General features: G+C 43.6%; 1 protein-coding gene across 1 annotated transcript; it reads left to right on the top strand.

The window, feature by feature from the left end:
• The first annotated feature begins 11,195 nt into the window (after positions 1–11,195).
• On the top strand, positions 11,196–19,458 carry selenok (selenoprotein K). The gene is made up of 5 exons (XM_067998741.1): positions 11,196–11,282; positions 15,821–15,911; positions 16,018–16,104; positions 18,463–18,552; positions 19,202–19,458. The coding sequence occupies exons 1-4, from the start codon at positions 11,264–11,266 to the stop codon at positions 18,545–18,547; spliced, it is 282 nt and encodes a 93-aa protein (XP_067854842.1). The 5' UTR covers positions 11,196–11,263; the 3' UTR covers positions 18,548–18,552; positions 19,202–19,458.
• Positions 19,459–23,098: the final 3,640 nt, after the last annotated feature.

Raw genomic sequence — 23,098 nt, 5'->3', positions numbered from 1 at the left:
CATCCTACCAACTGCACCAATACTCCATGCACGACACCTCCCGTCACCCACCCACCCACCAACAAACACTGCCATCCATACGCAATGCTGCATCTCACCCGCATATAATACACACTTGCAGGCCACACAACCACCACTCAAGTCACACAAACTGGCAGCTATTCTACCATGACAGGCACATCACCCTCACACCTTGCAGGACACTCACTGACACACTGTCCTCTGTCTTGCAGGAGAGGTGGCGTATAACATCCGCCAGCAGGAGGGACCTGAGGCTGGACGGGCACATCTACATGTCCTCACCACTCTAGAGGAGACGGTACTGCAGATTATTGGGCGGGCCTTCGCTGCAGGCGTTACAAAGTGCCGCGCTGGAGGTCCCGATCAAGGGGGTCTCTGCATATCTAATGATCCTTCTCCTTTTCCACATCTCCGTCCTCCCATAATCTTTTCTGACTCACGTGCTGCATATGCTGCCAGCACGCACTTCTTACTTGCGCCTCTCCCCACTCCACAACTCAACCTGTTTCCCTTTGTCATTGCAGATACCCATGAACATGTGGCGGCACCCGAGGAGGAGGAGGAGGACACTGAAGCCACACCGTCACTCGATCTGACAGTTGCTTCCACCAGCTCAGAGACTGAGACAGCGCATCCTTGAGAGGTTAGGTTAGAGGAGGGATCTGCATGCGGTGAGACACCGAGCACAAGTGCGCAGGAGCCGGGGCGGAGGGAACGGATATCACAGGAGCCAACTCACCGGAGGGTGAGGTCGCTCACTAGTTCTGCTGCAGAGGAGTCAGATGAGGACTTTGATGGGCCAGGCTGCGGAACACGGCTGATGGGCGTACACCAACAAATGCTTGGGGCACTGGAAAGCCTGCTAGAAAGCCTGCGCATAATGAGAAGGGGCATGGAGGAGTCCAGCTCCAACTTGGCACAGGGCTTTGGGCAGAGCTTGGAGCTCATCCTTTCCAACATGGAACGGGTGGTCACCTCCATCAGAGCACCTGTGGAACCCACCATGATGCAGCGTCTGATGACTGATGTCACAGCATCCATTGCAGCACAAACATCTGCCATCCAAGGTCTGACTGCTGCATTTGCAGCTCAGACTGCTGCTATCGTGGCTCTGGGGACCACTGTGGAACGGGGCTTCCAGGGCATCACAGCACTCCAGCAATCCATTCTCCAGCCGATCACCAGGAGTGCTGAAGCGCCATGGCAGTCGGGCCCGTTGACCTCTCTCAGGACGACAGCATTCCTGCTCCCACCCGCCACTCTGACAGTGCCCGTGTTGTTGCCTGTCGGCCAGCCAGGCCAGACTGCTGCAGCCCATGCTGAGATGATGCAGTCTGAAGCTGGGCCCTCCAGGCCCAGAGCTGCTCGAGGTCGTCCTCCAAGGCTATCTGAACATTCCTCCATTGAAAGCCAGCAGCCTTCCACCACCCATACTCCAGCCACTGGGGAAGCACCTCGTAGGAGCACTAGGATAGGTGAAGGCACACAGACAACAGGCACTGAGGGAATGTACAAGGGTGAATAGTTCTGTTATGTTTGCATATTTTCATTTATTAATCCATAAATGAGAGTTTGATTTTGCATTTGGTGGTGGTTTTTATTCATGCAATGAGCTGAGAGGGACACCAATGTGTAATCTGATGGAGGGCGATTTGATTGTCTTATGGGAGGGGAAAGGTGGGGAATGTAGGACTGTTGGTGAGTTGGGGGATGTAGTTCCAATCATTGATAGCGGGCACAGATCAGGCGAGCACGCACAGCCCTTGCAGACAAGGCTGCTCCTCCTCAGCCTCTTCCTCATCCTGCTCCTCCGCCTCTTCCTCCTCAGCCGCCACCTCCACCTCTGGCTCAGGATCTTCTGCAGTCATTGGTGGCAAAGGCTGGTCCCTCATGATGGTGAGGTTGTGCAGCATGCAGCAGACCACCATGAATCTGGCCACCCACTCAGGGGAATACTGCAGGGCTCCTCCAGACTGGTCTTGGCAGCGGAAGCGTTGTTTGAGGAGGCCTCTGGTGTGCTCCACGACGTTGCATGTGGCAGCATGGCCCTCATTATAGGCCTGTTGTGCATGTGTGCTTGGATTCCTGACCGGTGTCATGAGTCACATCGTGAGGGCATAGCCCTTGTCGCCCAATAGCCAGCCTTTGACTTGCCGAGTCGAATGAAAGAGAGTTGGCACGTTGGACTGCCGCATGACGAAAGCGTCGTGACTGCTCCCAGGGTAGCAGGCATTGACCTCCAAGATGCGATGCGTGTGGTCGCACACCAGCTGCAGGTTGTGGTTGACGAAGACAGCCGAGTTGATCTGTGGGACACACAGGGCAATGTGTGTGCAGTCCATGGCGTCCTGCACCATGGGAAGCCAGCAATGTGGGCGAACCTCCCGTGCTCGCTCGTTCTGATTGTCTCTGTTGAGAGGAAGGTGATGTATCTGTTCTGCATATGGTACAGTGCATCTGTGACCTCCCTTATGCAGCAGTGCACTGCATACTGCGAGATGTTGCACGTCGCCAGCAGAGGCCTGAAATGCTTCTGAGCCGTAGAAATTTAGTGCCACAATGACCTTCACAGCCACAGGCAATGCTGTCCTTGCCCTGCTCTGAAGCTGCAGTTGTGGCCGCACCAGTTGACAGATCTCAGTGACGGCTTCCTTGGTGAACCTCAGGCATCGGATGCAATCCTCCTCGGTCATGTTGAGGTAAGAGAATTGATCGCTGAAGGCCCTCATTGGATAGGGCCTCTGCTCGGTGTCCTGCGCCTCCTCGTCCTCCATCTCCTCGCAGCTTGACCTGCTGGGCGTGGCCTCCCAATCATGCTCAATGCCCAACGGGAGCCCTAGCAGCCCACCAGGGTTGTAACTTTCTGACCCGTAAGGCAACACCTGCCAAAGCACTCTCAAAAGTAGTGGTTTTTTTTATTCGTTCATGCGATGTGGGCGTCGCTGGCGAGGCAGGCATTTATTGCCCATCCCTAATTGCCCTTGAGAAGGTGATGGTGAGCCACCTTCTAGAACCGCTGCAGTCCGTGTGGTGAAGGTTCTCCCACAGTGCTGTTAGGACAGGAGTTCCAGGATTTTGACCCAGCAACAATGAAGGAACGGCAATATATTTCCAAGTCGGGATGGTATGTGACTTGGAGGGGAACGTGCAGGTGTTGTTGTTCGCATGTACCTGCTGCTCTTGTCCTTCTAGGTGGTAGAGGTCATGGGTTTGGGACGTGCTGTCGAAGAAGCCTTGGCGAGTTGCTGCAGTGCATCCTGTGGATGGTACACACTGCAGCCACAGTGCGCCGGTGGTGAAGGGAGTGAACGTTTAGGGTGGTGGATGGGGTGCCAATCAAGCGGGTTGCTTTGTCCTTGATGGTGTTGAGCTTCTTGAGTGTTGTTGGAGCTGCACTCATCCAGGCAAGTGGAGAGTATTCCATCACACTCCTGACTTGTGCCTTGTCAATGGTGGAAAGGCTTTGGGGAGTCAGGTGAGTCACTCGCCGCAGAATACCCAGCCTCTGACCTGCTCTTGTAGCCACAGTATTTATATGGCTGGTCCAGTTAAGTTTCTGGTCAATGGCGACCCCCAGGATGTTGATGGTGGGGGATTCAGCGATGGTAATGCCGTTGAATGTCAAGGGAAGGTGATTAGACTCTCTCTTGTTGGAGATGGTCATTGCCTGGCACTTGTCTGGCGCGAATGTTACTTGCCATTTATCAGCCCAAGCCTGGATGTTGTCCAGGTATTGCTGCATCCGGGCTCGAACCGTTTCATTATTTGAGGGGTTGCGAATGGAACTGAACACTGTGCAATCATCTGCGAACATCCCCATTTCTTACCTTATGATGGAGGGAAGGTCATTGATGAAGCAGCTGAAGATGGTTGGACCTAGGACACTGCCCTGAGGAACTCTCAATAAGCATAGGGAGCTTTAAAAAACACTTCCTACTCCTCCAGCAGCAAGAAGCAATAACCAACAACTAACCTGCAACACCTGCATCGCCCTTTAAATAGCGCTGGTGGGAGGTCCTTCAGACACTGTAAGAAACGTTTAGATGGTCGCGGATAAGACTGTGCGTTGAGTTGAGCGTTAAGGTCCAAAATGGTGTGTATCACTTTAAATCAGCGTTGCACACTGATTGTAGCCATTTTCTCCCTACTTTACATGCTTCCAGCGTTCGGGATTAGCGCATGCGCTAACTCCTATACCAAGATGGCGTCTGGCGCACGTCACGAAGGAAATGTGCCGAAACAACGGGCGCCCCATTTAGCACCCAGCATCTATCCCCGACTATACTATCCCCTACAGCTACTACATTTCTTTTTACTCCTCCCACTTGAATGGATTCCTGTACCACGATGCTGTGGTCAGTTTGCCCATCCTCCCTTCAGCCCTTGTTCTCATCCATACAGGTAGCAAGTACCTCATACCTGTACAACAATGTCAAAAACTGAGGCTCCTCCATCACTGCATCCTGGGTCCTCTTACCTGGCTGACTCGCACTCACATCCTCCTGTCCCTGACCACTGACCAACTCTAAACTACTACCTATCTTAAGGGGCAGGGGGTTGGTGACTGCCTCCTGGATCAAACTGTCCAGATAACTCTCCCCCCTCCGTGATGCATCACAACATCTACATCAATGTCTCCTCCTTAAAGATCACCAAAATGCTTTTTATTACCCCTCCGAACAGCACCTTCTTTGACCCGGCCTCCATTTTCTGTCTGATTAGAATCATAGAATGGTTACAGCACGGAAGGAGGCCATTCTGCCATCGAGTCTGTGCCAGCTCTCTGCAAGAGCAATGCAGCTAGTCCCAATCTGCCCCCTTTCCCCGTAGCCCTGCAAATTTTTTCCTTTCAAGTCCTAATCCTATTCGATTTTGAAAGCTACGATTGAATCTGCCTCCACCGCCCCCTCAGGCAGTGCATTCCAGATCATAACCACTTGCTGTGTAAAAAAAAGTTTTTCCTCATGTCACCCTTGGTTTTTTTGCCAATCACCTTAAATCTATGTCATCTGGTTCTTGACCCTTCCACCAATGGGAACAGTTTCTCTCTTTCTACTCTGTCTAGACCCTTAATAATTTTGAATACCTCTATCAAATCTCCTCTCAACCTTCCCTGCTCTAAGGAGAACCCCAGCTTCTCCAGTCTATCCACGTAACTGAAGTCCATCATCCCTGGAACCATTCTAGTAAATCTCTTCTGCACCCTCTCTAAGGCCTTCGCATCCTTCCTAAAGTGCGGTGCCCAGACACAATACTCCAGTTGTGGCTGAACTAGTGTTTTATAAAGGTTCATCATAATGTCCTTGCTTTTGTACTCTATAGGGGTGATTTTAAACCCCAAGAACGGGTGAGTTGGGGGCGCGTGGGAGTTGAAAATAGTTGTTTTTTGGATCACAACGGCAAAATTTTCGGACTTTGCATTCCTAATGCAAAGCCTGTACTTTTACGCGCCAACGTTAAACCCAGAAATAAAGCCAGGTTGCGGTCGCAACCCAAGAAACAACAATTTTCAACTCCCACTCGCCCCCAACCCACCCATTCTTAGGGTTTTAAATCACCCCCAATGCCTCGAATTATAAAGCCCAGGATCCCATATGCTTTTTTTATCCGTTTTCTCACCCTGCCCTGCCACCTTCAACGATTTGTGCACATATACCCCCAGATCTCTTGGTTCCTGCACCCCTTTTAGAATTGTACCATTTAGTTTATATTGCCTCTCCTCGTTCTTCTGACCAAAATGTATCACTTCTTATTTCTCTGCGTTAAATTTTGTCTGCCACGTATTCACCCATTCCACCAGCCTGTCTATGTCCTCTTGAAGTCTATCACTATCCTCCTCACTGTTCACTACATTTTCAAGTTTTGTTTCATCTGCAAATTTGGAAATTATGCCCTGTACACCTAAATCCAAGTCATTAATATAGATCAAGAAAAGCAGTGGTCCTAGTACCGACCCCTGGGGACCATCACTGTATACCTCCCTCCAGTCCGAAAAACAACCGTTCACCACTACTCCCTGTTTCCTGTCACTTAGCCAATTTCGTATCCATGCTGTCACTGCCCCTTTTATTCCATGGACTTCAACTTTGGTGATAAGCCTATTATGCGGCACTTTATCAAAACGCCTTTTGGAAGTCCGTATATGCATCAACCGCATTGCCCTCATCTACCCTCTCTGTTACCTCATCAAAAAACTTAATCAAGTTAGTTAAACACGATTTGCCTTTAACAAATCCGTGCTGGCTTTCCTTAATTAATCCACACTTGTCCAAGTGACTGTTAATTTTGTCCTGGATTATCGTTTCTAAAAGTTTCCCCACCACCGAGGTTAAACTGCCTGGCCTGTAGTTGCTGAGTTTATCCTTATACCCTTTTTTGAACAATCTATGGGTGATTGGAAGATTATGACCACTACCTCCGCAATTTCCACCCTTACTTCCCTCAGCAACCTGCGATGCATCCCATCCGGACTAGGTGACTTATTCACTTTAAGTACAGCCAGCCTTTTTAGTACCTCCTCTTTTTCAATTTTTAGCCATCCAGTATCTCAACTACCTACTCTTTTACTGTGACTTTGACAGCATCTTCTTGGTAAAGTAGATGCAAAGTATTCATTTAGTACCTCAGCCATGCCCTCTACTTCCATGCGTAGATCTCCTTTTTGGTTCCTAATCAGTCCCAACCCTCCTCTTACTACCCGTTTACTGTTTATATGCCTGTAGAAGACTTTTGGATTTCCTCTTATGTTAGCTGCCAGTCTATTTTCATACTCTCTCTTTGCCCCTTTGAACTTTCTATATTCAGCCTGGTTCTCACTTGTATTATCAACCTGACATCTGTCATCTGCCCCCTTTATCTGCTTTACCTTACTCTCTATCTCTTTCGTCATCCAGGGAGCTCTGGCTTTGGTTGCCCTACCTTGCCCCCTCATGGGTGTGTACCTAGACTGTACCCGAACCATCTCCTCTTTAAAGGCCGCCCATTGTTCAATTACAGTTTTGCCTGCCAATCTTTGATCCAATTTACTCGGGCCAGATCTGTTCTCATCCTACTGAAATTGGCCCTCCTCCAATTGGGTATTTTTACTCTAGAGTGCTTCTTGTCCTTTTCCATGGCTAATCTAAACTTTCTGATACTATGATCACTGTTCCCTAAATGTTCAACCACTGACACTTGCTCCACTTGGCCCACCTCATTCCCCAGAACCAGATCCAGCAATGCCTCCTTCCTCGTTGGGCCGGAAACGTACTGGTCAACGAAGTTCTCCTGAACACATTTCAAAAATTCCTCCCCCTATTTGCCCTATACACTATTACTATCCCAATCTATATTAGGATGGTTGAAGTCCCCCATTATCTCTACTCTATGGCTCTCTGTAATTTCCCTGCAAATTTGCTCCTTAATAGCCTTCCCACTAGTTGGTGCCCTAGAATACACCCAGTAGCGTAAAAGCACCTCTACTGTTTCTTAACTCTAACCAAATAGATTCTGTCCTTGACCACTCCAGGACATGCTCTTTTTCCAGCACTGCAATATTCTCCTTAATCAATACTGCCACCCCCCTCCTTTATTTCCTTCCCTATTTTTCCTGAACATCTTGTATCCAGGAATATTTAGAATCCAATCCTGCCCTTTTTTGAGCCAGGTCTCCGTTATCGCCACTACATCGTATTCCCATATGGCTAATTGCGCCTGCAACTCACCAACCTTATTTACTACGCTTCGTGCAATTATGCACTGTAAAGCTATCTTAGACCTTCTTGCTTTCCCTCTTAGTCTGGTCCCACCTAATACCATACTATTTCTTCCTCTAGTGCTATCAGTCTCTCCCAATCCTTTGTGCACCCTATTTCTCCTTTCCAATGCTACATCCTGGTGCCCATTCACCTGCCAAATTAGTTTAAACCCTACCCACAACACTAGTGAACCTCCCCGGGAAGACATTGGCCCCAGCTCTGTTGAGGTCCGGCCTGTACAGGTCCCACCTTCCCCAGAACTGGTCCCAATGCCCCAGGAATCTAAAGCCCTCCCTCCTGCACCATCTCTCCAGCCCCGCATTCGTCTGCTCTATCCTCCTATTTCTATACTCACTAGTACGTGGCACTAGGAGTAATCCAGAGATTACTACCTTTGAGGTCCTGTTTATTAATCTCTTTCCTGGCTCCCTAAAATCTGCCTGCAGGACCTCATCCCTCTTTCTACCTTTGTCGTTGGTACCGATATGGACCACGACCTCTGGCTGTTCGCCCTCCCCCTTCCTTCAGAATGTTCCACAACCGCTCAGCGACATCCTTGACCCTGGCACCAGGGAGGCAACATACCACCCTGGACTCACGTCTGCAACCGGAGAAACGCCTGTCTATTCCCCTAACAATTGAATTCCCTATCACTATTGGTCCCCTGACCTTTCTAATCTCCCCCCCCCCCCAACAAGGTGGCGTGGACTTGGCTTTGGCTACACTCCCCAGAGGAACCCTCTCCCTCACTAGTATTCAAATGCCAGTTAGAGAGTGAAATGCACTCAGCGGACTCCTGCACTACCTGCCTGGTCCTCCTTGTCTGTTTGGCGGTCACCCATTCCCTCTCTGTCTGCATTCACTTATGCTGCGGGGTGACCACCTCCAGAAACATGCTTTCCATGTAGCTGTCATCCTCGCAGATGCACTGCAGTGACGCCAGCTGCTGCTCAAGGTCCGAAACGCGAAGCTCGAGCTCCTCCAGCTGACAATACTTCCTGCACCTGTGGTTGTCCACGAAACGGGAGGCGTCCTGGAGTTTCCACATGGCACAAGATGTGTATTCGATGGGACTGAGGTGTCCTGCCATGCCTTTATTTATTACATTATTAACTAAACTTAACAGAAATAAACTAAAGACTTAAAATAAAACACTCAACAGCTACTCACCAATCAGCTCCTTCCCTCTGCTAACGTCACTGTGTTTTTTTTCTCTCTCCCTGACACTCGCCCTCCCTTGGGGCTCCCGCTCTCCTCTCCTCTGCTGTGCTGTCCCTGGGCCTCGGACTCCTGCCTCTCTCACAGGTCGCTCTCCTCTCCTCTACCGCCACCGCTGTCCCTGGGCCTCCGACTCCCACCTCTTTCATAGGCCGCTCTCCTTTCCTCTGTCGTCGCTGATTAAGCCTCTATAAAGCAGCTTGGTCGTTCTGCTATGTTGAAGGTGCTATATAAATGCACATTGTTGTTGTATGCTGAAGATTGCCATCTTTACTGCTCCACTACTACCCTTGATTCAATCAATACCTGTTACCATGCTGTTGGACTGCTTGCCTGATTGCTTGTAGATGAACCCAAATCTTTGCAGTTCAGTATTGCCAAAACACAAATAGTGCCCCTGACAGAAACTCTGCACCTAAACTCCCAATCATAGCCAAATGTAGACTTAAGTGCAACCCAACGATGTTCAATCTTGGTGTCCTGCTCAAACTCCAATTTATCCAGAATTCCATCCTCACATCCTATCCCACGCAAAGTCCTGATCACTTATCATCCCTGGCCTTGACAACCGCTATTAGCTTCCCGTTCTCTGGTACATCAATTTCAAAATCCTCATTCCCATCTTCAAGCTACTCCATGACCAGACTTCCCTCTACTTTTGCAACCTTCTGGAGTCCTACATCTCTGTCCATACCCACCTGCTCTTCCAACACTGTTCTACTGCATATTCCCTCATATTTCCACTCTACCATTGATGGCTGAGCCTTTGGCCAAATGGCCCCCTCTGACACTCCTTAAACCCCTTCATCTTGCTACATCTCTCCCCACTTTCAAAATCTATCTTAAATTCTATCACTTAAACAGCGCCTATGGCCACTGCCCCAGTCCACTTCTTACTCTCGCTCCTGTCTAATCCAACTGTGAAATCCCCAGGGACATTTTGCTATATTTAAGGCACTATATAAATGCAACTAAAAATTGTTGCTAAAACCTCTAAATGCAATACAAATGCTTACAATGTGATGACCAGGAATTTCCAGAAACGCAGAAATTACACTAAATTTTATACCAGTTTCTGCGTCCAAATTTCCAGGAGAGCTCATTTCCCTACACATGAAAGTTGGTATAAAACAAATGCAGTACGACCAATAGGGGCGATATATCAGGCTGCAGTCTTCTGCCATGGCGCCTCACTTTCACAGCCTCTTATCTCTGCTGCTCCAGAAATTGATAGCCAAGTTCCGCACCCATGAGGACAGCCTCAACCAGGATCTTGGGTTCATGTCACGCTACACGTAACCCCACCAGCAGGAAAAAAAAGTTATCTGTTTTTAATACAACTGGACATTCTCTTTCTCTCTCTCTCTCTCTCTGCCTTTCGGGTCTCTTTCTCTCTTTGTCTGTGTAATTTGACCCATTGTGTATTCAGTATACTGGGACCTACTGTTTTCCGTGGCTAACCTGTCTGAACATCAACGACACCTTTGATTGATGTGATGGTGTCCCAGCCTAATATAAGATATGCGATTTGAGAACCTCTCATTCACTCACTCACCTGACGAAGGAGATAATCTCCGAAAGTTTGTGATTTTCAAATAAAACTGTTGGACTATAACCTGGTGTTGTAAGATTCCTTACATTTGTCCACCCCAGTCCATCACCAGCATCTCCACATCATTATTATACAGAACTGGTATGTCCATGCCAACTACTTAGTCCTTCTGGACAAGAGGGGGAGGGGGATCCAAAAGGTCTTGGGTGCACTGTGACTGACGTGACTTTGATTAAATATATTGCAGGTCTCAGTAAGCATTTTTTCAAAAACCCACGAAGAAATTTGCTATCGAACTTCAGAAATATCAGTTACACAAGTATCAGGTAACTTTGGGCTATGTTAAGTTTTTGGATGTATTATACAGAAAGGCGGCCAGAGTGACTGCAGCATCATTAAAATATACACCTAATTGTATTAGATATAAATCACTGCCGGACAGGAAACAAAGAGAAACGTAGACACTGTATAGCCTCGCGATGTAAACAGGCCAGTTTTACAGCAGCGTTAACTGTATCGCCATTTCATCGATTGGAGGAAGGAATGGTTCGCAGAAGCTTTTGATTTTCTTTAAATACTCTTACTTTAATCCGAGTGCAGTTCTTCGCTGCAACAGAACAGGCGCTAAACGGAAAGCGGGGGTTTCCAACATGGCTGCCGTGAAACCGCTGTACAGCCGGCCGCGTGACCGGAAGGAACCTGCACGAAGCCGGAAGCGAAGATAAATCGGAAGAAAATGGTGTACGTGTCTAACGGTGAGAAAGCGACATCCGTGGGGGTTTAAAACCGTGTCTGATGAGGTTGTGGGCAAATGTCTCTAATTCAGGGTTATAGTACGTGGTGTTGTTTAAATTAATCGAGCGATCTTAAGGCTGGTGTCCAGTAGCCTGTTGTTCACCTGTGGGAGCAACTTCATCCCATGCAATGTCTTGTTTGTCTTGTTTCCTGTTTATAACAAACACAAGTGTGTAAATTTATTTTCATTATGGTGTAGTCACTCTAACCCACTCTTTTAAACTGCCGCACCTTCAACTAAGATGTGTTATAAACATGCAGAGGAGGAGGAGGATGATGGGGGATAGAGATTGATAATATAGTTTGTAGAATTAATGGTAGGAGGTGCCTACGCAGTAAGGATTTAAGCCACACGATTCTACAACGTTTAATCATACAAACTGGGATGTATTCGGCTAGAAGAGTATGAGAAAGAAGAAAGTGAATTTTACAAATGTAATTCTTAAAAGTATCTTGGTGTTTTACATTAAATAATTGCTTTTAAGTAAAGTGAGTTGTGTAGGTAAACATTGTAACCATTTGACAGCAAACAGCAACAACCAGTTAATTTGTTTGGTAGTGTTGGCTGAGGGAGAACTGTTGACCAAGATACTGGGCCTGATCTTCAAATAGTGCCATGGGATCTTTGATATCCACTGGAGCAAGCATATAAACCTCAGTTTAACATCTCATCTGAAAAATAGTGGCCTCTATTTTAAGTTGAGGCGGGATCAGTGTGTGTGGCGACCAACAAATTTGCATGCCGAGGCTCGAAGCGATTTTGACTCCCAGGCCTTATTTAAATATTCATGCTCTGACTTTTGCCCAAACCCAGTAAGAATTAATGCCTGGTTGGTGGGTGTGAGCAGGAATTTGGGTGCAGGAGACTGCCATCAGTGACCCACAGGAATGGTACCTGGCATGTGGTGAGGGGTAATCAGGGCAAGGGAGGCCTGAGGTTTCCTTGTGGGGCCCAGAGGAGCACTCTTGTTCCTCCAGACCCACAAGGAAACTTTTGTAAAAAAATTTTAAAACTTACCTCTGGGCCTTTTCTGTCCCTCAATCCAGCCCCCTGTAGGTGTCCTTGCCGCTTTCAATTTAAAGTTGCAATCGGTCAGATTGTCAGGCAGGGGGAGTTAAAATCAAGGCCTTCGTTCCTGAGATTAAAAACAGAAAATGCTGGAAACACTCAGCAGGTCAGACAGTTCCTGTGGACAGAGAAACAGAGTTAACATTTCAGATCAATGACCTTTCTTCAGAACTCTGTTTCTGAGAATGTGCCTTTCTCTTCATACTGCACTGAAGACTGAGCAGTAAATTATCGGGGTGAGTTGTCGCAGGGGTTCTCCTGCTTGTCTACCGTAACTTCACGAGCTGCACTTGTTCCAGAAAAAGAGTTTATGCCAATTTTTCTGGGGTTTTTGCGGCTCATCCGCCAAACAGATGGCGGATGAGCAGAAGAACTCCCACCAGAATTCAGTCTCTTGCGTGCTTAAGTCCTGGAGTGGAGCTTCAACCCACAACCAGACTCCAGGGCAGGAGTGCTGGTAAACTTATGTTAACTGCAAGCTGAGAGATGTAACTATTTATATTGGACCAGTTCCTGTCTCTAGAAATGTACACCTTTCTGATGGGAGTTTTACTTTGTCTCACGCTATTCTTTTCTCCAGCTGTTTTTTTTCTCTTTCATCTACTGCTGAAACTCTCAACCGTGCCCTTGTTACTTCTAGACTCTACTATGCCAATGCTCTCCCAGCCGACCTCCCATCTTCCACCCTACGTAAACTTGAGCTCACCCAAAACTCTGCTGCCCCTTTCCTAACTCGCACCAAGTCCTGTTTCATCCCCCCCCTCCCTCCCCACCCCCGGTGCTCACTGACCTACATTGGCTCCTGGTCCGGGAGCTCCTTGATTTTAAAATTCTCATACTGGTTTTCAAATCCCTCTGGCCTTACACCTCTCTTATCTCTGTAATCTCCTCCAGCCCTACAACCCTCCGAGATCTCTGCGCTCCTCCAATTCTTGCCTCTTGTGCGTCCCCTATTTTAATCACTCCACCATTAGCAGCCATGCCTTTAGCTGCCTAGGCTCTAAGCTCTGGAATTCCCTCCCTGAACCCCTCTCCTATTAAGACGCTTCTTTAAACCTACCTCTTTGACCCACCTGCCCTAATAGCTCCTTATGTGGTTCGATGTCAAATTTTTTTTGATAACGCTCCTGTGAAGTGCCTAGAAACATTTTACTACATTAAAGGTGCTTTATAAATGCAAGTTGTTGTTGTTGTTAACCAACTAGTTAGTGATTAGATAAAAGTTTCAGAGTCAAATCTTTGCTAGTTTATGTATAAACTTGACAAAAGCTTGTGCTACATGTTTTGTTTCATTCTATTATCACTTGGCAATTAGCTCCATTAAACATGTCAAAATTTGAATTCACACATTAATGCTAGTGAATTTGAGTGCCAAATGATGTGTTACTCTGCATATTCTACTTTTGGATCTTCTAAGAGGTTGAGAAGTGTGCCCTAGGCTAGGAGAGAGCAGCATAAATTCCCTGACTGAACTGAAGTTATCGTGTTCGGTGACTGATTATGTCAAATACTATGTTTATTAAATGGTATTCAGGGATTTTGTCAGTGTTTTGGGGATTGCATTATGCGATTCTGTCCATTTTCCTGTAAAAGTGTAGTGGTCTGGTTCATGTTGATTTGTACTGCTTGCGTTTATAAAGTGAATAGGATTAAGGGATTCATACGTACAGATCTTCCATTTTTTTTTTGTTCAGTTTCTATGTATGAGACGGTTGAAACTTTTGGAAGTGTGGTGGGAAGGAATCTTCAATCCAAGATTTGCCATTTGTGCACTGCTAATCTGAACCAAATACAATTACTTGGGGGAGGGGAGAGAGAATCATGTTAATTAAATATCTGTTCCAATTCATATTACCGCAAAAGATTAAACTTTGTTGTGTTTCTGAATGCTCGCTTACTTCAGTGCTGTAGTTAGCAAACATTTAAAAGGCATGAGTTGGCTTTTTTTGGATAAAACTAGGTCAGTGTCATTGTGATGTCATCACTACATAAAAATGTTACAACACATTTCAGTAAAATGTAATGGTGTACAGGTGAAATTTTTGTACTATATTCACTTGAATTGTAATTGTTCACTTGGATTATAGGTGTCTTTACAAACTTGGGTTGCTTCTGGATAGTGTTTTGAGATGTATAACCATTATGGTGAAGTACTGTTGGTTATTGATCTGCCATTTTGTAATTGACAATTTGAGATGACAGAGAGTATTCCCCAAAAAAATTGGACAGTGTTAAAATAAATTGGTTTAAGTGCAATTTTCCTATACAACACTGGTACCAATGTACTAAATATGCCTTTGATAAAACTGAATTATTGATGTGATAGGCTCCTGGAACACCTGAAATACACCATCTATTTTTTGTTTAAGTTTTCTTTTTATGTATTTAATTTCTCCCTCTCCTTTGCCTTGATGAGGGGGAGCCTACATTCTGCTTCCACACCTCTGCCAATATTCTCTGCAGACAGCTACTGCCAGGGCTCAACTTCTGCCTGGGTATAACACTCCTTGTTTTTTTTGATTAATGGTCTAATGTAGAGTGGTACTATGAGGATCACCAACAGAAATGCTATTTTTAAAATATAAAATTGACCTTTAATGAGCTGCATTGTCCCCTAACATTTAACCTTTCAGCGGGGGACTTTCAAAATCGTGGCCAGCAGACCCCTCTGAATAGAGTACAGAGCTGTTCATATCCAAGTGGAAAGTTGCTTGTATTGGTTTACATAAGAACATAAGAAATAGGAGCAGGAGTAGGCCAATCGGCCCCTCGAGCCTGCTCCGCCATTCAATAAGATCATGGCTGATCTGATCCTAATCTCCAATCTAAATTCATGACCAATTTCCTGCCCGCTCCCCATAACCCCTAATTCCCTTTACTTCTAGGAAACTGTCTATTTCTGTTTTAAATTTATTTAATGATGCAGCTTCCTGGGGCAGCAAATTCCACAGACCTACTACCCTCTGAGTGAAGAAGTTTCTCCCCTACTGTATATAAAAAGTTTAGTTTTAAACGTAATGCCATGCCATGTGTAATCGACAATTTGAGATGACAGAGAGATTTTCCTAGGCTCAATGCTGGCCATGATATTTCTCCTATATATCGTCAGTACTTGTTTACAACTGTTAGAAAGATCTGCAGAGAATAAAAAGCTACGCAAGGGGAAAAAACACTTTGTGAAGGTTGATTTTAATAATTACTTGGTTTTCGTGAAACAGCCAGCTCAAGAATAGTCAAGGTTATGCCCATTCCACACAGATTGTAGTGGAACTGCTTCCTGAGATTTGAACTGGTCATTGTAAGCTGTAGGGGCTAAAGAGGACCAGAGCTTTTAAACGTTAATTTGATGAATATTATACATTTCTACATTTCATTGTTGTGTACTGAGTAAAATGCATAAGTGTTATATATACTGTAATTCTTTTGCAGGGCAAGTTGTGGATAGCAGGAGTCAGACACCATGGAGTTTGTCATCAATTATTCAGTTTTTCTGGGGAATAGTGGAGTTTGTTTGTTTTTTGTAAGTTTCAACTTGCATTTATGATCGTTCTTAAATGTACAAAATATTTATATTGATTATAGCTGTATATGAGAAATAATAATAAACAGTTGTGTTCTACATTTAGCTGTCGGACATTGTTCAACCCAGCTGGAGCTGAATATAAAAGAACTGGAAGTCAGTCATCCTGGGGTAGACCCGACGATGGAAGAGGGTAATTCTATGTTAAAAGCAAACAGAGGGTATTTCTTTCAGTCAAGTACCTTTTTCATTGTGTTTTGAAGCTTTTCCTTCAGACCTTTTCCTCTAATTTTCTTTCCTTACACCTGCTCTGCTGAAAGTGGAAATTCAGACGGGGGTACATTCTATGGGTGTTGGTGGTCTCTGATATCTCAGCTAGGTGACCATTTGTTATGTGTCAGCCATTCAGTGGTGGGGGTCATCACAGCTGAATCCAACCTGTCATTTGAGGTAACCATGTAGTACAAGGGGGTATTAAAGAGGAGAGGTTTGAGTGTTATCTCCCCTACTGTATATAAAAAGTTTAGTTTTAAACGTAATGCCATGGTAGATGGGACAAGGAAGTTCCGACTTTTAGTTTTTTTTTAAGCTCCAATTAATCTCTATAGCCTAAACCTGTAATAATGAGAATATAAACAATCTTTTTTTTTAAATTATATCAACTTAAAGAGCCTCTGTCGTAAAACAAAATGTAAAATTTAAATTTTGTTCAGTGTTTAAGATGAACAGTAACACCTTTGTTGAAATAGCAAAGGAATTTCATATATGTCAACACATTTGTTGCTATTATTGCACAACGTGATTCCAAGGCAATAGTCATGAACTCAGATTTATTAGCTTCAATTCTTCTCCCTCACACTATCAGCTTCAGTAACTTCTGAAAGTAAATACTAAGTGTTTTGACCAAAAATATTTAAGCAAATATATAAAAACTTAAAACAAGAATGTTGAAGTTAAAGACAGTCATTTGTAATTTACTTTTTTTTTTGCCCAGTATACTAATTGGAACGTTAGCTCTTACATTATGGATGTAAGTTGATCTTAGAATACATCCTGAAAAGTTAAAATAGATAAGATAAAGTCACCTTAAACACACTCACATAAAGTTCCTCTGTTCAATATTTTGGAAGACATACATTAATGGTATTGCACAATGTAATTTCAAGGTATATGTTATGTACTGATACTTTAGCTCCTTTCTATGACTCTATGAAAGGAAAAATTTTGCTGGGCCACAAGGAAAGGGTGGGGGAGCTGAATTGCTCTTGCATTGAGCTGGGGCGGACTCGATGGGTCGAATGGCCGCCTCCCGTGCTGATTTCTATGATTCTCCCTCGCAGTATATTGCCTAGTGCAGTATTTTGACACATTCTTTGACAAATTGGATGTAAATTTGTACAATACATTAGTAATATTGTTTTCCTTTTCATAAATAAAATCTAAATTAGACAAAATGTCTGTTACATTTATAGCATCTATTGTACAAACAAAAGACTATTAAAGAAATACGAATGATTATGATATGCAGCCACAAAATCATTATGCTTATCCACCTGTGTTGTATTTACTGTAACATAAAAATATAACCGCTCCAATTTTGAAGTCATGTAAATAAGTAAAATATATCCAGGCATGTACTAGACATCTGAGTTTGGAAAAACTGAAAACTTCTACTGAACAAAGCTATAGATTTAATTGGAAAAAAAATTAGAAGTAATGAATCAAGTAAAACCTTGAATCTGGAAAGATAAAATGACAGAACTTCAGCATTTGTAAGAATTGTGCTTATTTCAAAGTGTGACATGTAATTTTGCTACCAAGCATTTGCCTTGTGTGGACAAAACATGATGGGGGAAATAATGATTTCTAATTGATTAATTGGTATATTTTTATTACATTTTGAGGAAACCAAAACATTTTTGCTTACATATTTCTCATTCACTGTTTTACACAGTGTAGCTAATATGCAGTCAATAGACATGCAACAAACTTTGATGGGAGGTGCTTATTGTTTTTTGACCAATGACTCCTGGAGTGCAGACCTCCTGGAGTCATTGACCACATTGAATTAAACTTGCTGGAATTTTAAAAACCAGCAGTGAGAAAGACCTGTTCTTCACTGGTCTTCCTGGCTGCCACCATTTTTAATGGGGCCAGTAAATGTGCTGCTGCAGTGACAACATCATTGCATCGTCATGGCATCAACACAAACTTTTTAGCTCTGTAATCGTCAATACTCTGTGAATGTAAGCTGGCCAAAATGTTGTGGCCAGTTAGTGCATGCACATCCCCTTTGTCGTCGGTTCATGTGGAGACTGGTGATGCAATTTAAAAGTAAATTCAGGAGACCAGCAATCTCCGTCCCCTCGCTCACTGATTAGCCTGTAATGTAAAAGGCCCTTGGGGATTGCTTATTAAATTGGTATAGAAGGTTCTGCTGTACATCACTTGTTCATCCTGGATTATTACCTGTAATAGGAGCTGGCTGTGTATATGAATCCTATTATAGCAATCTTCATTTAGTAAGCAAGGAATTTTTTTTTTTAAACAGCCCTCCAGGAGTTCCACGGAGAAATATGGGTCGAATAAATCATGGTGGAGGAGGTCCTGCAGCTCCGCCAATGTCTGGGGGATGAGGAAGGTAAGACGTATGTTTCCAAACAAGAATATTTGTTACTAAACTTTGTTTGTAATGTTAGTTGTATGTAAAATGATTATTTACTGACTAGTTCTATTAGAATTCTAGTCACTCTTTTTCCTGTAATGTTTCAGGCTCATGTTTTTATATGTACAATGGACAGCAAATCAAGTAAAAATAATGATGGCAGGCTTAAGAATACCATATTTATTATTTACAAACAAGAAAATAGTCAAACAAGTCAGGAGGGCCACCCATTACAGTGGCTGAATACGTCAAATTCCATTCTTATTGCATGGGGTTTTATGCGGTTTCTCAGCAGTATTTTAAGGGATTCCATTCTGCAATTTTTCTATTAAACCTATGGTCCTGTAGGTAGCAAAATCATCCGTTTCATGGTGTTGGTTTATAAGCATGATCAGTGATGCACTTATATTGGGGTTGATCAGGAAATGCTCTGTCCTAAACATTTCTCCAGATGAGATTGGGGACCTCCAGGTGCAAACCCACAACCTATGGCAGAGTGTGTTGCACAATACTCCACTGTAAAATTTCATTTGCTATGTAGTAATTACACATTGGAATCAAACTTTGGATTGATTATTGGGGGGGGGAAAAAGTGACTGATATATTTTGTAAAACTTCTTTACAGGTAAATGCCTGCTTTCTAAAGCAGGCATCTGGACATGCATTTGCAAGGTGACAGTGCAAGAACATTGCGAGAAGATAGGAAAATTGGAAAGATCAGAATTGTTACTGATGATGTGAAAGCGCTTGTCCATCCAGAAGAGTTGCTGTCTGTTGAATACACAGATTAATGACGTCGTGCCAGGAATACCTGAATGTAAAGGCACTGGCACAATGGAAAGGCAACTGTACTTGTGTTTAATAAAATTGACTTTTCAAGCATTCCTTTCAAAACTTATATTTGAATAGTCCTATAGGGAGCTGAGCTTTTGTTCTTCAAGTCTTGTCATCAGTAAAGTATTTAAGAATGTTTAGTTTTGCAGACTAAAGATGCTTAGTCTGCAGTGGTGGAGCAGAAACACCTAGTACTACAGCAGTATTTTTGTTAGCTACATGTCATTAGGCACAGAGCTTGGTAAGTGTTGGTGAGAGTTGGAGTGACTTGCTAAACACAGTGACGATGGAAATTTGGTGAGAGTGGGAATTAGGTACCAAGGGAGAAGGAACTGCTAAGTAACTTAAACCAAGGGGCAACAGTAAATAGATAAATAAATAATCAGTAATTAATTAGATCTGAGGGGATAAAATTAACTAACTAAATAGTGGATACCAACATTAAAAGGCTCCGAATTGCATTAAATAAAAATTAATGGAGGAGCAGAATAGAAAGGTTGTAGTGCTGGGGATTCTATAATCGGGGATAGTTGGTGTCCTCTGCAGCTGCAACCGAGAGTCCAGGAGAGCGTGTTGCATACCTGGTGCAAGGGTAAAGGATATCTCCGTGCAACTGGAGAGGAACATGGAAAGGGAGGAGGAGGAAGATCCAGTTGTCGTGGTCCATGTTGGGACCAATGATATAGGAAGAAAAGGGAAGAGGTCCCGCTAAGAGAATATCAGAAGTTAGGAACTAAATTTTTTTAAAACAAGACTTCATGGGTGGTAGTCTCGAGATTACTACCTGAGCCACGTGCTAATTGGCATACGGATAGACAGATCAGGAAGATGAATGTGTGGCTGAAAGACTGATCTGGGAAGGAGGGGTTCCATTTCATGGAATACTGGGACAGGAAGGAGCTGTACCGCTGGGACGGGCTCCACGTGAACCAGAGTGGAATCAGTGTCCTAGCGGAAAGGATAAATAGGGCTGTGTATTGGACTTTAAACTAGTGAGATGGGGGGAGGGATCTGGTGAAAATAACATAAGTCTGAAGATAAAAGAAATAGGAGATGAGTGTAAAGGTCAGACCAAGGTAAGGAATACGGGTAACATAAATGGTCAGGGAACAAATACAGTTATAGAACATAAGGACAAAATAAAGTGAGGGGATCAATTATTAAACATTAAATTGCCTGTACAGCAATGTGCACAGCATCTGAAACAAAATGGGGGAACTGGACGCAATAATTAATAGCGAGGAGCCAGATGTAGTAGGGGCAACTGAAACATGGCTGCATAAAGAACAGGTCTAGCAGTTAAATATTGCAGGATATAACGTATTTAGAAAAGATAGGGAAGGAAGGAGGTGGGGTGGGGTAGCTTTACTAATTAGAGACAACAAAATGGCAATAGAAAAAAGGGACATCAGTAATAAGATAGAAACAGAATCCATATGGATTAAAAGGATAAGAAGGGATTGATTATGTTAATAGGTATATTCTACAGACCACCTAATAGTGGAAGAAGAAATATGTAGGCAAATCTATGAAATTAGTTTTTTAAAAACTGGAATAATAATCATGGAAGATTTCAACTACACCCAAATAAACTGGCAAGAGGAGGTAGGGAATGGAGTTTTTACAGTGTGTACAAGACTCCTTTTTTAACTCAGTGTGTGAGAAGCCCAACAAGGGAGGAATCACTGCTGGATCTAGTAATGGGAAATGAACCAAAGCAGATTTTGAGAAGTGTAGGGGAACATCTAGGCAATAGTGATCATAACATAAGGTTTAAAATAATGATTGAGAATGACATAAGACAGACAAAGATCAAAAATTGGAAAAAAGCTAATTTTGAGGGGATGAGAATTGAATTAGGGAAAGTAAATGAGAAAAATTTTTGAGATTGAATGGCAGTGGGAAATATTTAAAACTGTGATCAATAGAGTTCAGGAGAAATATTTTTTTTTAAAAAAGGAACAAACTAGCCATTAACCAAACACCATGGATGAATAGAGATAAGGGTGAAATTGAAACTAAAGGAAAAGGCATACTCTAAGTACGTAGAGAATAAAGGAGAGGATGACAAAAGGGAATATGAAGAGGTTAGGAAAGTAGTAAAAAAAAATTAGGAAGCAAAAGGGAGCTACAGGATTAAATTATCAAAATAAATTAGTATTCTACAGACACATAAATAACAAAAGAAAAATTAGGTTAGGGATAGCACCACTAAGGGATGCACAAGATAAACTCTCAGATTAATGACAGCAAAATGACAGACCTATTGAATAGTTACTTAGTCTCCCTGGTAAATACTGAGAAACAATATTCGAAGAAGAGATCAAAAAAGATATTAAAACATTTAAGATAGAAAGCGGGGAGATAATTGATTAACTAATCAAACTTAGAGAGGATAAAACCCCTGGTCTGAAAAAAGATTCACAAGGAAGATACCAGAACTGACAGGATGTACTTATCAGGAGGGGCTGAACACTCTGAGGCTCTTTTCTCTAGAAAAGAGAAGGCTGAGGGGTGACCTGATAGAGGTCTTTAAGATAATGAAAGAGTTTGATAGGTAGACGTAGAGAAAATGTTTCCACTTGTGGGGGAGTTCAAAACTAGAAGTCATAAATATAAGATAGTCACTAATAAATCCAACAGGGAATTCAGGAGATACTTCTTTACCCAAAGAGTGGTAAGAATGTGGAATGCATTACCACAAGGAGAAGTTGAGTCAAATAGCATAGATGCATTTAAAGGAAAGCTAAATATACACACGAGGTAGAAAGGAATAGAAGGGTATGCTGATAGGGTTAGAAGAAGTAGCATAAATGCCAGCATAGACCAGTTGGGCGAAATGGCCATATTTCTGTGCTGTAGACTCTGACTCGATGACCAACACGTGTGGAATCTTACTGTTATGCTTAAGAATCTCCAAATCTAACTGTCGAGAAACTCACAGAAATAATATCCATTTGCCTGACATGGACAGAGGTTGGCAAGAAGCAAGTCCTAGAAACCTTTTTGTGTATAGAAATACTACTGGAGTTTAATCTGCAAAAACTATGCATCTTACCAGTACGGAGCATTGGTAAGCTTCCAGCTATTTGTCCTGCTAGGACCCCTGCCTGCCCAAGGAGTATAGTCACCAGCTGTCTTTTTAGATAATTAACAAGCATTGATTTGAGGCTTCTCAAGGCAGACACAAGATATATGAATCTCCTTTCAAAGGGCATGGTGAACACCATGAATTGTGTGAGTGCATTGTCACCATTCTCCTGACCATAGCTTAAACACACATCATTCCCTGTCAAATAATGGTTCCACCAGTTTGACGTTCGGAACTTCAGAAGTTACTGTTTGCCCTTTTGTAACCCTATATAGGTAGCCATTGCATATACATTTGCATTACCTGGCAATGAAAATGCCTTCTCACACCCAATGTTAGAAGCCTCCAGTTTCCTCATCAGCTGTATAATTTATATCTGTCTGGAGTGTGATGAAAGGACCTTAGGACAGCTGGTGATATGCCAGCCACTTAATATACAAGTATATATCCAAATATAATACTGCATACTTTAATACTGGGTACTTGTGTAAGAGGCTTTGCAAAGAGATATGCATGCTTCTGTAGGAAAAGGACTATGCCATTCAGCCCCTCAAGCATGTTCCACCATTCTATTAGATCATGGCTGATCTGTACCCC

Source organism: Heptranchias perlo, chromosome 17 (assembly GCF_035084215.1).
Source record: "Heptranchias perlo isolate sHepPer1 chromosome 17, sHepPer1.hap1, whole genome shotgun sequence".
In the NCBI taxonomy this organism is placed as follows: Eukaryota; Metazoa; Chordata; class Chondrichthyes; order Hexanchiformes; family Hexanchidae; genus Heptranchias; species Heptranchias perlo.
The sequence above is the reverse complement of the archived record's forward strand: the minus strand, read 5'-3'. Positions and strand labels throughout refer to the sequence as shown.

Bases quoted from the DNA above. Each gene is read 5' to 3' on its own strand.
- selenok (XM_067998741.1), top strand. The intron at 15,912-16,017 runs GTAAGTTTCAAC...TTCTACATTTAG, and splicing joins GTGGAGTTTGTTTGTTTTTT to CTGTCGGACATTGTTCAACC. The intron at 16,105-18,462 runs GTAATTCTATGT...TTTTTTAAACAG, and splicing joins AGACCCGACGATGGAAGAGG to CCCTCCAGGAGTTCCACGGA.